The sequence below is a fragment of the Papio anubis genome, chromosome 3 (genome assembly GCF_008728515.1).
Source record: "Papio anubis isolate 15944 chromosome 3, Panubis1.0, whole genome shotgun sequence".
Lineage (NCBI taxonomy): Eukaryota > Metazoa > Chordata > Mammalia > Primates > Cercopithecidae > Papio > Papio anubis.
In genome coordinates, this window is record NC_044978.1 from 24,242,737 (window position 1) to 24,257,913 (window position 15,177).

The 15,177-nt window shown below is 37.4% G+C and overlaps 1 protein-coding gene and 1 pseudogene across 6 annotated transcripts in view; both read right to left on the bottom strand.

Moving 5' to 3' along the window:
- The window catches only part of KLHL2 (kelch like family member 2), a 113,728-nt gene that overhangs the window by 54,453 nt on the left and 44,098 nt on the right, over positions 1-15,177 (bottom strand). For all 6 annotated transcript variants that reach the window (XR_002522291.2, XM_021938923.2, XM_021938924.2 and 3 more), the window contains one exon: positions 3,688-3,850. Coding sequence is in view for 5 of the 6 variants with exons in the window: in XM_021938923.2 (XP_021794615.1) it covers positions 3,688-3,850 (163 nt within the window). In the remaining variant the exon portion in view is untranslated. The remainder of the gene's footprint in view (positions 1-3,687; positions 3,851-15,177) is intronic.
- LOC116274399 lies at positions 14,275-14,407 on the bottom strand (annotated as a pseudogene).

Here is a 15,177-nt window from a genome sequence, read left to right on the forward strand (position 1 = left end):
CGATAATTAATAGTCTACCAACAAAAAATGTCCAGGACCAGATGGATTCATAGCCAAATTCTAACAGAGGTACAAAGAGGAGCTAGTACCATTCCTTCTGAAACTATTCCAATCAATATAAAAAGAGGGACTCCTCCCTAACTCATTTTATGAGGCCAGCATCATACTGATACCAAAGCCTGACAGATACAACAAAAAAAGAGAATTTTAGGCCAATATCCCTGACGAACATCGATGGAAAAATCCTCAATAAAATAGTGGCAAACCAAATCCAGCAGCACATCAAAAAGCTTATCCACCACGATCAAGTGGGCTTCATCCCTGGGATGCAAGGCTGGTTCAATATATGCAAACATATAAACGTAATCCATCACATAAACAGAACCAACGACAAAAACCACATGACTATCCCAATACATGCAGAAAAGGACTTCAACAAAATTCAATAGCCTTCATGCTAAAAATTCTCAATAAACTAGGTATTGATGGACCATATCTCAAAATACTAAGAGCTATTTATGACAAACCCACAGCCAATATCATACTGAATGGGCAAAAACTGGAAGCACTCCCTTTGAAAACCAGCACAGGACAAGGATGCCCTCTCTCACCACTCCTATTCAACATAGTGTTGGAAGTTCCGGCTACGGTAATCAGGCAAGAGAAAGAAATAAAGGGTATTCGATTAGGAAGAGAGGAAGTCAAATTGTCTGTTTCCAGATAACATGATTGTATATTTAGAAACCCCATTGTCTCAGCCCAAAACATCCTTAAGCTGATAAGCAACTTCAGCAAAGTCTCAGGATACAAAATCAATGTGCAAAAATCACAAGCATTCCTATACACCAATAATAGACAAACAGAGAGCAAATCAGAATGATCTCCCATTCACAATTACTACAAAGAGAATAAAATACCTAGGAATCCAACTTACAAGGGATATGAAGGACCTCTTCAAGGAGAACTACAAACCACTGCTCAAAAAATAAAAGAGGACACAAACAAATGGAAGAACATTCCATGCTCATGATTAGGAAGATCAATATTGTGAAAATGGCCATACTGCCTAAGATAATTTATAGATTCAATGCTATCCCCATCAGGCTACCACTGACTTTCTTCACAGAATTGGAAAACACTACTTTAAATTTCATATGGAAACAAAAAAAGAGCCCACATAGCCAAGACAATCCTAAGCAAAAAGAACAAAGCTGGAGGCATCACACTACCTAACATCAAACTATACTACAAGGCTACAGTGACTAAAACAGCATGGGACTGGTACCAAAACAGAGATATAGACCAATGGAACAGAACAGAGGCCTCAGAAATAACAACACACCTCTACCACCATCTGATCTTTGACAAACCTGACAAAAACCAGCAATGGGGAAAGGATTCCCTATTTAATAAATGGTGCTGAGAAAACTGGCTAGCCATATGTAGAAAGCTGAAACTGGATCCCTTCCTTACACTGTATAAAAAATTAACTCAAGATGAACTAAAGACTTAAATGTAAGACCTAATACCATAAAAACCCTAGAAGTAAACCTAGGCTATACCATTCAGAACATAGGCATGGGCAAAGACGTCATGACTAAAACCAAAAGCAATGGCAACAAAAGCCAAAATTAACAAATTGGATCTAATTAAACTAAAGAGCTTGTGCACAGCAAAAGAAACTATCATCAGAGCGAACAGGCAACCTACAGGACAAGAGAAAATTTTTGCAATCTACCCATCTGATAAAGGGCTAATACCCAGAATCTACAAAGAACTTAAACAAATTTACAAGAAAAAAACAACTCCATCAAAAAGTGGACAAAGGATATAAACAGACACTTCTCAAAAGACATTTATGCAGCCAACAGACATATAAAAAATGCTCATCATCACTGGTCATCAGAGAAATGCAAATCAAAAACCACAATAAGATAGCATCTCAGGCCAGTTAGAATGGCGATCACTAAAAAGTCAGGAAATAACAGATGCTGGAGAGGATGTAGAGAAATAGGAATGCTTTTACACTGTTCGTGGGAGTGTAAATTAGTTCAACCATTGCGGAAGACAGTGTGGCAATTCCTCAAGGATCTAAAACTAGAAATACCATTCGACCCAGCCATCCCATTACTGGGTATATACCCAAAGGATTATAAATCATGCTACTATAAAGACACATGCACATGTATGTTTACTGCGGCACTATTCACAATAGCAAAAACTTGGAACCTCCCAATGTCCATCAATGATAGACTGGATTAAGAAAATGTGGCACATATACACCATGGAATACTACGCAGTTATTAAAAAAGGATGAGTTCATGTCCTTTGCAGGGACATAGATGAAGCTGTAAACCATCATTCTCAGCAAACTATCACAAGGACAGAAAACCAAACACCACATGTTCTCACTCATAGGTGGGAGTTGAACAATGAGAACACACAGACACAGAATGGGAAATGTCACACAACGGGGCCTGTCGGGGCAATGGGAGGCTGGGGGAGGGATAGCATTAGGAGAAATACCTAATGTAAATGACCAGTGGATGGGTGCAGCAAACCAACATGGCACATGTATACCTATGTAACAAACCGGCACATTGTACACATGTACCATAGAACCTAAAGTATTAAAAACAGATAAATAAATAAACTGGGGAAAGCACATCCTATTCAAGAAATGGTGTTAGGAAAATTGGATAGCCACATGTAGAAGAATAAAACTGTATTCCTATCTCTCACCACATATAAAAATTAACCCAAAATGGATTAAAGACTTAAATCTAAGACCTGACACCATGAAAATTCTAGAAGAAAACTTAGGAAAAACTTCTGGGCATTGGCCAAAAAAATTTGTGACAAAGACCCCAAATACAAATGTGACAAACACAAAAATAAATAACCGGGACCTAATTTAAAAAAAAAAAAAAAAAAAAAAAAAAAAACTTCCATAAGACCAAAGAAATAATCACTAGAGTAAACATACAACCTATAGAATGGGAGGAAATATTTGCAAATTATGCCTCTGACAAAGGACTAATATCCAGAATCTAAAAGGAACTCAAACAAGTCAGCAAGAAAAAAACAAATAATCCCATCAAAAAGTGGACAAATGACATGAACAGATATTTCTCAAAAGAAGATACACAAATGGTCAACAAACATGAAAAAAAAAGCTTAACATCACTAATCATCAGGAAAATGCAAATTAAAACCTCAGCCAGATACCACCTTGCCCCAACCAGAATAGCTATTATTAAAAGTGAAAAAACAATAGATGTTGGTGTGGACGTGGTGAAACGGGAATGCTTATACGCTGCTGGTAGGAATGTAAATTCGTACAACCTCTATGGAAAACAGTCTGGAGATTCCTCAAAGAATTAAAATCCAATCCAGTAATTTCACTACTGAGTATCTACCTAAAGGAAAAGAAATCATTATATCAAAAAGACACCTGGATATGTATGTTTATCACAGTACAATTCACAATTACAAAGATATGGAATCAACCTAAGTGCCCATCAGCCAATAAGTGGATAAAGAAAATGTTATATATATATACACAGACATACATACATATATACACACACACAGAAATACGACATGACTTTCCAGAGACCACTGTGGAATCATACCAAAAATCAAGCCAGTTTCCTCCCAAATTCAGCTGAGGTCTACTCCACTTGCCTGCATAGGTGTTGGCCTTGTTCAGAAGGTCGGTACATGCATGCATATCAGCAAAAGCCCGGATTCCTAAGCAGTTGACAGGGTGAAGCTGGGATTCCAAAAATTCACAACAAGTCTTCTTCACATCCTGTAACTGTAAGAGACCAGCTGCTGGGAGAAGTACCTGCAACACACACATTAATATTCTTAGGCACTTGGCTAGAAAAACACTGTCTCTCTGACCACTTCTACACAGGACACAAGAGGTTCAGCCATAGTTTATTATCTGCATTCATACCCCTATATTCCATAGAAAACAAACGTAACAATTATTTTCAATAACAATGATGACTCTTCACATTCCCCATAATTTCCATGGAATCTTTCAAAGGTCTCTTCTCCTTGGTCAGAAGAATATGAGATATCAGATCTTATTAGATTCATGGTTTGTTTTACAAGCATAAACAAAAATGTTTCTTTGACTTCTAAAAACACAAATTCTTGGCTGGGCATGGTGACTCACACCTGTAATTCCAGCACTTTGGGAGGCCAAGACAGAAGGATCACGTGAGTTCAGAAGTTTGAGACCAGGCTGGGCAACATAGCAAGACCTCATCTCTACAAAAAATACAAAAATTAGCCTGGTGTGGTGGCACGTACCTGTAGTGCCAGCTACTCAGGAGGCTGAGGTGGGAGGATCACTGGAGCCTGAGAGGTTGAGGCTGCAGTAATCTGTGATTACCCCACAGCACTCCATCCTGGGTGACAGAGTGAGACTCCATCACAAAAAAAAAAAAAAAAAAAACCACACACACACACAAAAACAACAACAACAAAACAAACCCGTAAATTATTAGGATGCTAGGGGGTGCTGTGATTCAATGAAAATGGTTTTGTTCTCCTAGTTCAAGCAGTCATGCGTTTCAGTGATTTGTGGGGAAGGAGTGGCCCCAGAGTAATCCATATCACAACAAAGCCTCATTTTGCTGAAGGCCTGTTTTTCCACTGTGTGAGTATCATAACAACTGCTTTCCTTACGGGGTAGAACAATTTAAAATTCAACAACAGCCTCTACCTATAAGCAGACAGTTTCTCTAGAATGTAATATATGTGCTAACAAGGAAAATGTAATAGGTGATTATCTAATAACTTTTTAATTTGCATTTTATTTGAATAACTCCAAGTAATTTTATATTAATTACAGGTTATTCTGTGGGATTGAACCACTATCTTCACTATAAATACTATATCCAACACTACAAATGCTTTTCAAATATGTCAATAACAGAAAAATATTTTTCCTTGTAAGTGAATTATTACAGTGCTACATAAAGGACCATATTTGAAAGTCAAATTAAGGAGAAAAACTTCAAAAAAAAGTTATTGAATATCTGGTGATCCTTCATAAAAGCCAAAGAAACCCCACAAACAAACCTTCAACTATTCGAACAATGGTAAATTTTAGAAAAGACCACATTAGCGTTAAAAAAAAAACCTAAGTTCCTTCAGAAACTGACTTTCATATATGTTACACTGTAGCCCAAAGACAGAAAAATAATAATGGTTTATGACTATATGACTTTCCTAAATCTATGGAATAAGTCCTAAACATAGAAAAGAAAGACATCATTCACATCTCTCTGTAACAAACTTCTGACTTTCTTAAAGGAAGCACAGAAGCTTTAACTCGTGAACCTAAAGGCTCAGGAAAAAATAGAAACAGTATCTAGACATAAGGCCTTTTCCTTCTGAGTTTAAGAAAAATAGGTCAGGCGTGGTGGCTCACAGCTGTAATCCCAGCACTTTAGGAGGCCGAGGCAGATGAATCACTTGAGGTCAGGAGTTTGAGACCACCTGGCCAACATTGTGAAACCCCATCTCTACTAAAAATACAAAAATTAGCCGGGTGTGGTAGCACACACCTGTAGTCTCAGCTACTCAGGAGGCTGAGGAAGGAGAACCACTTGAACCCTGGAGGCAAAGGTTGCAGTAGCCGAGATCACACTACTGCACTCCAGCCTGGGTGACAGAGCGAGATTCCGTCTCAAAAAATAAAAATAAAAATAGAAAATAAAGTATAAATAATGTTATAGCAAAACTTTTTGCATGATATGTATAGTAGGTTTCATTATGAGAATATCCACAGAAGGCTTTAATTTGTTGATAATTTTCAAATTGCAGGTTTTTCCATGCCAGTGTAATTGCGCTCTAAAGCAATATAAAGTGTGTTCCAAGATGCTTAACCATTTAATTGAGCAAATTAAATTTCTACATATAGTTTAGAAAGTGGTCTTCAGTGTAATATTCAATCTCTGTGAAATCTGCACAAACAGTATGATCGCCCCTCTAATTAGCATTTTCCTAGAGAAAACAGTGTAATATTTAAATTGTTTGGTCACACAGAATGATGAGGAAAAAGTGGTTAGGCAGAAAATAGGCTCACTTACACATTGTTGGTGGGAGCACACATTGGTCCAACCTCCATGAAGAATAATTTGTTTATTTCAAATTCAAAATTACCAATGCACATGTCCTCTGACCCAGCAATTTAACCTATAGATATGCTAACATATGCACAAAATCTCACGTGTAAGACATTCATTACAGCATTATTGTGGATAATAGAAGTTAGAAAAAAGCCCAAATGTCCATCATAAGGAGATTGATTAAACAATTGGAATCATCTATTCAATTGCAGTCATTCAAACAAAAGAGGAAATAAATGAGATAATTTCTAAAATATATTCCTGAGTGAAAAAAAAAATAGTCGTTGGTATATTATACTAACATATACACCCACACTTATATATATGTATATATTTATAGCAGGCTTTTAAAATTTTATTTGGCTTTATTGATTTGAACTTAATCATTACCAAGTTCAGATCTACCTTATTAGGAGATTGAAATTCATAAAACTGTAGATTCTCCTATCTGGAAGGGGCATAACAAGTCATCTAGGTAGAAATATAAAAGTTATTTCAACGGTGGTCCGCGTGGCTAGATTATATTCACATATAATTTTTATTGATGACTGAAAAGTGTTACATGCTTGACAAATATATATTAAACATAAAATAAAGGTAAGTCAAATGTACAAAAAGTTTGTTCATATTTTTCTTTTGTCAGAAAATCTTTTGAAATTGCCTTGGTTTTATGATGTAGTTTTACTAGAACTAAACTTCAATAGCTCATAATTATGTAATTAATTATATACAGCTTCAAAAGCAATTACTAATTGACCCAGCTTGCTAACATGACGCCTCGTGACCATCAGTCACTCATAATGAAAACAGGAAAACAGCTGGGGCCACATCAACTCCTAGCTTATTTTGTGTGTCAAATAGCCACTTAAAACAAAATTTAAAATGCTCTGACTTCAGATGAACCACATCCCATGATCAAAACCACTCAAACAGCTGGCACCCTGCAAGCTGAATGTCTTGAGATCAAATCAAATCAAACCTCCTAATTTGTGTGATGAAGAAACCACACCCTAGAGGGGTTAAATGGCTTGACCAAGTCATACAGCGAGTCATGGAAAGCTAGGGATATAATTACATTGGTCAACTCTTTGGTCTACTGTTCTAATACCTTCAACCCCAAATTTAGGTGCAGAATGGAAGTATTTGTATAATTTCTAAATCTCCAACACTGTCCTTTCCATGAATAATAATAAAGGCAACAACCACTTCAACAATACATTATTGCAGTTGCTTCCATTTACTGAGTAATTACTACATCAGGCACTGTGCTAAGTACTTGTCAGATAATAATATCTCATTATCTCCATCGTACACAAGTGAAAACAGAGGATAGGAGAAGTTGGGTGACTTCGGGAGGCGGAGCTTGCAATGAGCTGAGATCTGGCCACTGCACTACAGCCTGGGTGACAGAGTGAGACTCCGTCTCAAAAAAAAAAAAAAAAAAAAAGAAGTTGGGTAACTTGCTAAAGGTCATACACCTGGTATGGGACAGGCCAAGCCTGCTATGACAGCAGTACTAACCAAATGTGTATAATGATTTTAGATGACGTACAGATAAACGTCTTGCATCAATAGTCAAGAATATAGGTTCAGGGAGGGCTTGGTGGCTCACACCTGTAATCCCAGCACTTTGGGAGGCTAAGGTGGGCAGATCATTTGAGGTCAGGAGTAGGAGTTCAAGACCAGCCTGGCAAACATAGTGAAATCCCATCTCTACTAAAAATACAAAAATTAGCTGGGCATGGTGGTGCACACCTGTAATCCCAGCTACTTGGGAGGCTGAGGAAGGACAATCATTTGAACCCGAGAGGCGGAGGTTGCAGTGAGCCAAGATCACGCCACTGCACTCCAGCCTGGGTAACACAGTGAGACTCTTCTCAAACAAACAAACAAACAAAAAGAATATAGATTCATAGTTAGAAATATATTTCTTAAAGTTATTTTCCATTTATTTCAATAATACAATAATATAAACATTCCTTCTCAAGTAAACTTATTTAAGCAAAAATTGACTCACTGTAGAGAAAAACATTAAAAATGTAATAGCATCAGCACCTGTAGAATATAGCAAAATCTTGAAGCTGGCACACAAATGATTACAAGTGATCAGAATTTGGAAAACCCTGATTTAGGAGATCAGATTTAATATTCTAATCTTTCGATATCCAATATAATTCTGATCCTGTGGTTTTACATATCACTGAAAAAGAAGAATGTGCTTTAATCTGGAGGTATCATAATCCCATGGCTTATTTTCTACTGAAGTGGATAAATTGTACTAGTGGTAACAAATGTGAGAAACACCTAGCAATGTTCTTACTTTGCTATTTAGGTCACAAAAATATCTTGGGCATTGTAACTAAATGTCAAATGAATAAATTTATGTCTTTGAAACTTGTTTTCTGAGCTCTCTAAAGCAAAGGAACAGGTGAACAGTGCTGCTTCTTCTATGAAGTAGAATTACGTTGATACAATAAACCCCCAGTCACCATGTAATGGAAATTTCCATCTATTTGTGCTGCACTAGTGTTAACCCTGAGATTGATTAAAAATAACCCTAAGGCACGCTATGATCCTGAAGTATATTCCAAAACATCAAAGATGAAGCAATTATAATTTGCTATATATTTTGAATATTAATGATATTTTCTAAGAATCGAAGAATGATTAAATTCCATATAGTGTATATACCGAGGGAAGGCCACACTCCAAAAGCCAAAATCTCTCTTGGGTATATGTGCCTCTAGGAAAAATGTAAAGCACACAGTGACTGTAAAGAGGCCCTCGCCCCTGCTTCCTACATCCTTCTCCTTTAGTTCTATTCCATCGACCCAACCCCGAATCTCTTCACTCTGAGGTTATCTGTGTGCCATCTAAAATCATGAGAACCTTGTGTTCTCAGCATGGGCTCGGTCCCTTTCAAGTCACTACTAACAGCACTGCTTCATTTCATTTGCTTCCCAGCACCTACTGCTGTCAGCACTGATGTTATGTATTTGTTCCCATGTTTACTATCTTCCTGCAGAGGAATGTAAGCTCTGTGGCAGTAGGATTGCATCTGTTTCGCCCCCTGCCGCATCCTCAGGTCTTAGAATGTGTACCTCATAAATGAATCAACCTGAACATAATTTTATGACTCCCATGTGTATTTGTATTTTAAGAGATACAATTCTGCATGTCCTTTGAGACAAAATTACAAACTCTGTTTCCACGAATGTATGTGTACCAGACACTTCTTGTATCCTACTACAAAGTCCCTCAGCCTTACTTCTTGCTCAAGCCACCACTGCAGCAACGAGGCCCCAGCAGGCTTTGACCACCTTTCTGAAGATGTAACGAAACAGGGCCTCACCCCAGCCCTGACCCATACTTCTCTCTGGCTTCCTATCCTAGGACTTCAGTGATGCACTGGACTCATACCCACACAATCTGGAAGTATGTGGGAAATAATGCTGTGGGACCACCCTTGACCAGTGAAGAATGGATCAAAGGAAGAGAAATACTTCCCCCTGGTATTCTCCTAGAAGACAGTTCTGAGACACATTTCATAAGGCTTTCAAAGGTCCTGTCACATGTAGCTATGGCCAGTTCTGTACTGCACCTACGAACTGGTTTTCCCTCCTTTCCAGCTCAAGTGCTTCATTCACTTACTGTGGCTCCTTGGGATCACTTCCCAAATAAATGAACTGCACATAAGCCTTGCTTGCAGAAGAACCCCAAGCTGTTATATTACAAAATGGAACAAACTGTGAATGTGAATCTACTTAGCTATAGAACTATTAATTATAGTGCTGTTTAAAATATAAAAAATTGAAAAGAACTTAAATGTCCAATAACAAGAGAAAAATGAAGTCAATTCTATAATATCAGTGAAACTGAATATTTTGCAGCTCTTAAAAGAGATACAGTAGACAAATATTTAATGACTTGGAAAAATATTTCTAACACATTTAATATAAAAAGCTAGTTTCTAAAAGAATCTACAGTATGACCCCTTTTTTGGGTAAACGCACGTGTACGTAACAACAGACAGTACTAGAGGCTATACCACAATTGTTAATAGGGTTTGTCTCTGGTTAGGTGTGATACCAACATTTCCTATTTATTTTTATGTATTTGTTAGATTTTACGTATCTGTTAAGTGGTACATTTTCTATGTACCACTGAAATGGTCAAACATTATGTAAAAGAATGTCAGGGAGAAGCAAGTAAAGGAATGTCTTTCTGGATTTCTACAATGCTAGCAAATATAACAAGGGCTAAGGGGAGCTGTATACGGACTGTGGCTTCTACGGGAAATACTACCCTCCACTCGCTAGAGATTGCCTCACTTTGGCGTGTTGAAAGGCCTTTGGAGTCTGAAAGACCTTTGATCATCAAGCCAGTGTTTTGTAGAACAGTCACCAGGCTCTACACGTTACTCTTCCTGTTCAGTGAACAGCAACAGCTTTAGAGTTTGGAGAAACATGAAGTAGAAGAACAGAGCCCCCTGATTAAATAAATCTAACTTAAAAGGTTGTCATTTTGTAAAATAGGAAAAAAAAAACTTTTTTATTTGTATATGTTGATTTCCAACCAATGGAGACAAATATAAGGCTGCACATTTTATACTTTCTGCAATGAACAAGGAAACAGGGGGAGAAGCCACCAATGATGAGTGAAGACACTGTAGAGCATGAGAAACAGAAGACACCAAGCCAAACAATTAGCATCCGTGTGACATTCTCACACCAGCTGCACATTTTAAAGTAAGATGCTTTCATCCTACTTCACATTGTTTGACAAGCCAAATTACATATAAGATGTTTCGCTTAGACAAGTATACTCCTTCTGCTTGGCTATTAGGATCTGTAGTTTATTTTCAGCTTGGGCATTTATGCCATAGGGAGAAATAATTTATGTAGTATGTCTTTCAAATCCTGAGCCATTAGCAGTTTGTTTAGTAGGAAGAGACTACCAAGGGTTCTGATTGCTCCATATACATATAACTTCCAGATATCTAAGAAAACATGCAAACATGAAAAGACAGCTTTTGTTGTTGCTGTTGTTTTTGACTCGGCTAGCCATAGCTATCCTGCAAGGGGGAGCTTGGGGAGGAGTGTGGGGAGGAGGCAGGCAAGGGTGATGCGTTTAGAAGATGAAACACTTAGTGACAAGAAAAGCAGATCTGGGTGGAGAGTCATGGTTGGATGCGCAGAGTAGAGGGCTGGGTTTTGCGGCCAAGGCGTAGGGTTTTGAGAGGTAGAAGTATGAATAAGGAGATGGCAGGATGCCAAGGACAAACATTTCCTGTGTCAAAACTCTGCACCGGGCCAGCCCCCTACATCCCAGAAAGAGGAAGGAAACTTTCTTCCTCCTTCGTTCCTGTACCCCACATGCAACCTCGCCTGCCTCCTCCCAACACTCCACCCCTAGGAATAGGTATGTCCCAGAGTTTAAAAAAAACAAAAACAACCACCTCCCCCCACACAAAAAACTGTCTTATTAGCTCATATTAAAGGCTAATAACACAAGATCTTCCAGAATAAATCCCTTCTAGGGGTTTTTAACATTTTAAGAGGCTGACTTTTAAGCAGAATACAACTGCAATTGGTGGAATTTCCAATGTTATAACTAATGAAGTAGAAAAGCAAAGGTAGTATGGAGAGAACAAATTTGGGGGCAAAGTGGCCTCAGGCAGACTGAAAGCCATCTCTCCTACACTGTCCTTTTTCCACTTGCTACTTCTACTACTTTTAACCCAAGGTTTCTCTTAAAAGTCCAACTTCTTTGACAGTGGCTCAAATGGATAATGAAGACACCACCTACCTTTCAGGGTTGCTGAAAAATTAAATGTCAGTCAGCCATTTAACACAATGCATGGCAATGACCATGTAGTACATCAGCTCTGACTCAAGGCTTTTTTTCTTGGATTAAACATTCTACCCCATGAGAATGGAACAGCAAGATTGACTCTCTCCCGCATAAGAAGACGTTTTATCCCAGATCATTCACAATATAGTAGCTTCCTTTTTTGATCAAATATTCTCAACATAAAAGATGTAATCGGGGAAAATTTGCAAAAGAAGAAACATAGCATACAAAAATGAGAAATGTATTTGATGCCTCATTTGTTACCAAATAAATATAGAACCATGAGAGTGCATTTTATAACTACGATACAAAATGTTTTTACTTTTCTTTCTAGCACCTCCCAATTCAAACAACAGAATGTTTCCAGACAATATATATTCAAACTATAGTAAGCCTTGTCCCTTAGCATATTTTTGTTGTCCCTGTAAACTAATCATCTCTCTGAGAAAATAAGGAATATTGATCAATAGATACCAAAAAATATAAACGTTCAAAACATTTGACTCTAAAATTATGTTTCTGAAAATCTACCTTGAGAAAAAAGTTCAAAAAATGGAACAAGATACATAAGTGACTTTTACTTTAGCATTACTTTTAAGAGTAGGAAAGAAACCAGAACCAACTAAAGATCTAACAATACGGCAACAATTAAGTAAAATATGGTAAATCCACATGATGAAATGTTATCAGTAACAATAAAGACTAATAATGGCTTTTAAAATACTAACATTTCTAAAGTATTTGCTATAACAAACAATCCTATTATAAAATTAAATGGACTTGGCGCACAGCTTTAACCTATCATCATATTAGAAAAATTTAATGGACAACAAGCTCCTCTGATCTCAGGAAACTTAGAAAATAAAACAATGTTGACACGAACAGAACAAACCACTGAACACTTCCACACCAAGTATTTTTAACACATAGTGGACATAGTAAAGAAAGTGTTCTACTGGTCTTTTTAATGACGGCTTGGCTCCTGCCCTTGCATCCTTCACTCCTACAGCTGGCAGCACTGGATCTGGATCCCATCCTGTCTCTAGTCAGAGGAGACACATATCTATTAACATGCTAAACTGTAGTAAACCCTTACAATGCCATACTCATCAATAAACAGGGACCACTATTGAAATACACAACAGCATAGATGACTCTCACAAATACGTTATGAGGAAGAAATCAGCCTTAAAAGAAATACATTCTGTATGATTCTATTTATATGAAGTTCAAGAACAGGAAAAACTAACCTATTATAATAGAAATCACATCAGTGGCTGCCTGAAAAGGCAGTGGGAGATTTATTGGGAAGAGACCTGAGGTTGTAAATGCTCGATACCTTGATTTGGGTGTGGATTAATAGATCTGCACATTTGTTATAACTTAGCAAACTGTACAGTAAAGATCTGTGGTATGTAAATTATATCCCACTAGGGGAAAAACAATCAAGTACAGTCAACCCTCCATGGGATTCAACCAACCTCAGATCAAAAATATTCAGGAAAAATAGTGCATCTGTACTGATTATGTACAAACTTTTTTCCTGTCATTATGCCCTAAACCATACCATATTAATGCTTACACAGCATTTATACTGTATTAGGTATTGTACATAAACTAGAGATGATTTAAAGTATACAGGAGGGGCCGAACATAGTGCCTCACATCTGTAATCCCAGCACTTTGGGAGGCCGAGGCGGGTGGATCACCTGAGGTCAGGAGTTTGAGACCAGCCTGGCCAACATGGCGAAACCTCATCTCTACTAAAAATACAAAAAGTAGTCAGGCACGGTGTTGGGTGCCTGTAATCCCAACAACTCAGGAGGCTGGGGCAAGAGAATCGCCTGAACCCAGGAGGCGGAGGTTGCCATGAGCCGAGATCGCACCACTGCATTCCAGCCTGGGTGACAGAGCGAGACTCCGTCTCAAAAAAATAAAAAATAAAAAAGTATACAGGAGGATGTGCATGGGTTATATGCAAATATTAATACTATGCCACTTTATGTCAGGGACTAGAGCATGCTTAGATTTTGGTACCTAAGAGAAGTCATGGAACCAACCTCCCACGGATACTGAGGGACAACTGTACTTTAAATCCATAATAGATTAACCAGAGGTCAACGGACAGCACTTATAAGCCATGAAATAAGTTTTCAAATAGAAAATAATAATCCTATCTGATAGAATCCAAAATAAGAGGCAATCCTGCAAAAATGCATTTACATGACCAAATTTCTAAACTAGCATTGATAAACTTATTTTAAAACAGTAACTTGGGTGATGTCAGTAACTATGTCAGCAATATAGCTATATTCTATTTTCCCAAGAAATAAAGTTTTCAATTAGCAATAATCATGCCTCAGATAAACCTCATTGGCTATGATACTGCCACTGTAAAAGCTAGAAATAAAGTTTTCATAAATTATATAGCCTAAGAAAAGGCATAATATACTTAAACCAGATTATCAGAAGCACATTAATTTTACTAACCTAACCATGAGATTAAGATGTTAAGGTGCAAGAGGTAATAATATTTTTTAAGACTGTATGTCAATAATGCTAGGGTTTATAAAACCTTTGGCTGGTGTCAAACCAAACATGCCAGAACATATAATTTAACAACTGTAGACTGTGACCACCTGGACTGGACTGGAGAGGCGAACCCTGAACACTGGCAACCAGCCTGAAACAAATGTGCTATCCTATACACAGGCTCCATACCTAAACAACATGAGGCAAACATCACAAATCAAGAAAAGAAAAATCCACTTTGAACTGGATTTATTTCTAATAAGGACTTTGAATTGTTTCTATTTTTCTTGTTCTAGTTCAAATTACAAAGACGCTGTTATAATATACTAAATCATAATCAGGATGGAGTCATTTTTTGTTCATCAAGATAAATGCCTTTTATGTACCACAAGAAACTACTTAAAACATGAATCTCGAAATGATTCAGTCGTGGAGACAACTTCAAGGACCATATATTTTAATAATACAAAGCCACAAGTAACTCAATTACTACTGCTTCTAGAGTACCTAGCCTTGCTCCGAACAATAAATTTTTTAAAAACCACTTTGGGTTTCACATCCATCTAGTTTTATTAGATGCTCTTATACTAAGGTTTCTAGGTTTTCTCAAACTAGTTGACCTCAATGGCCTTTCCATATT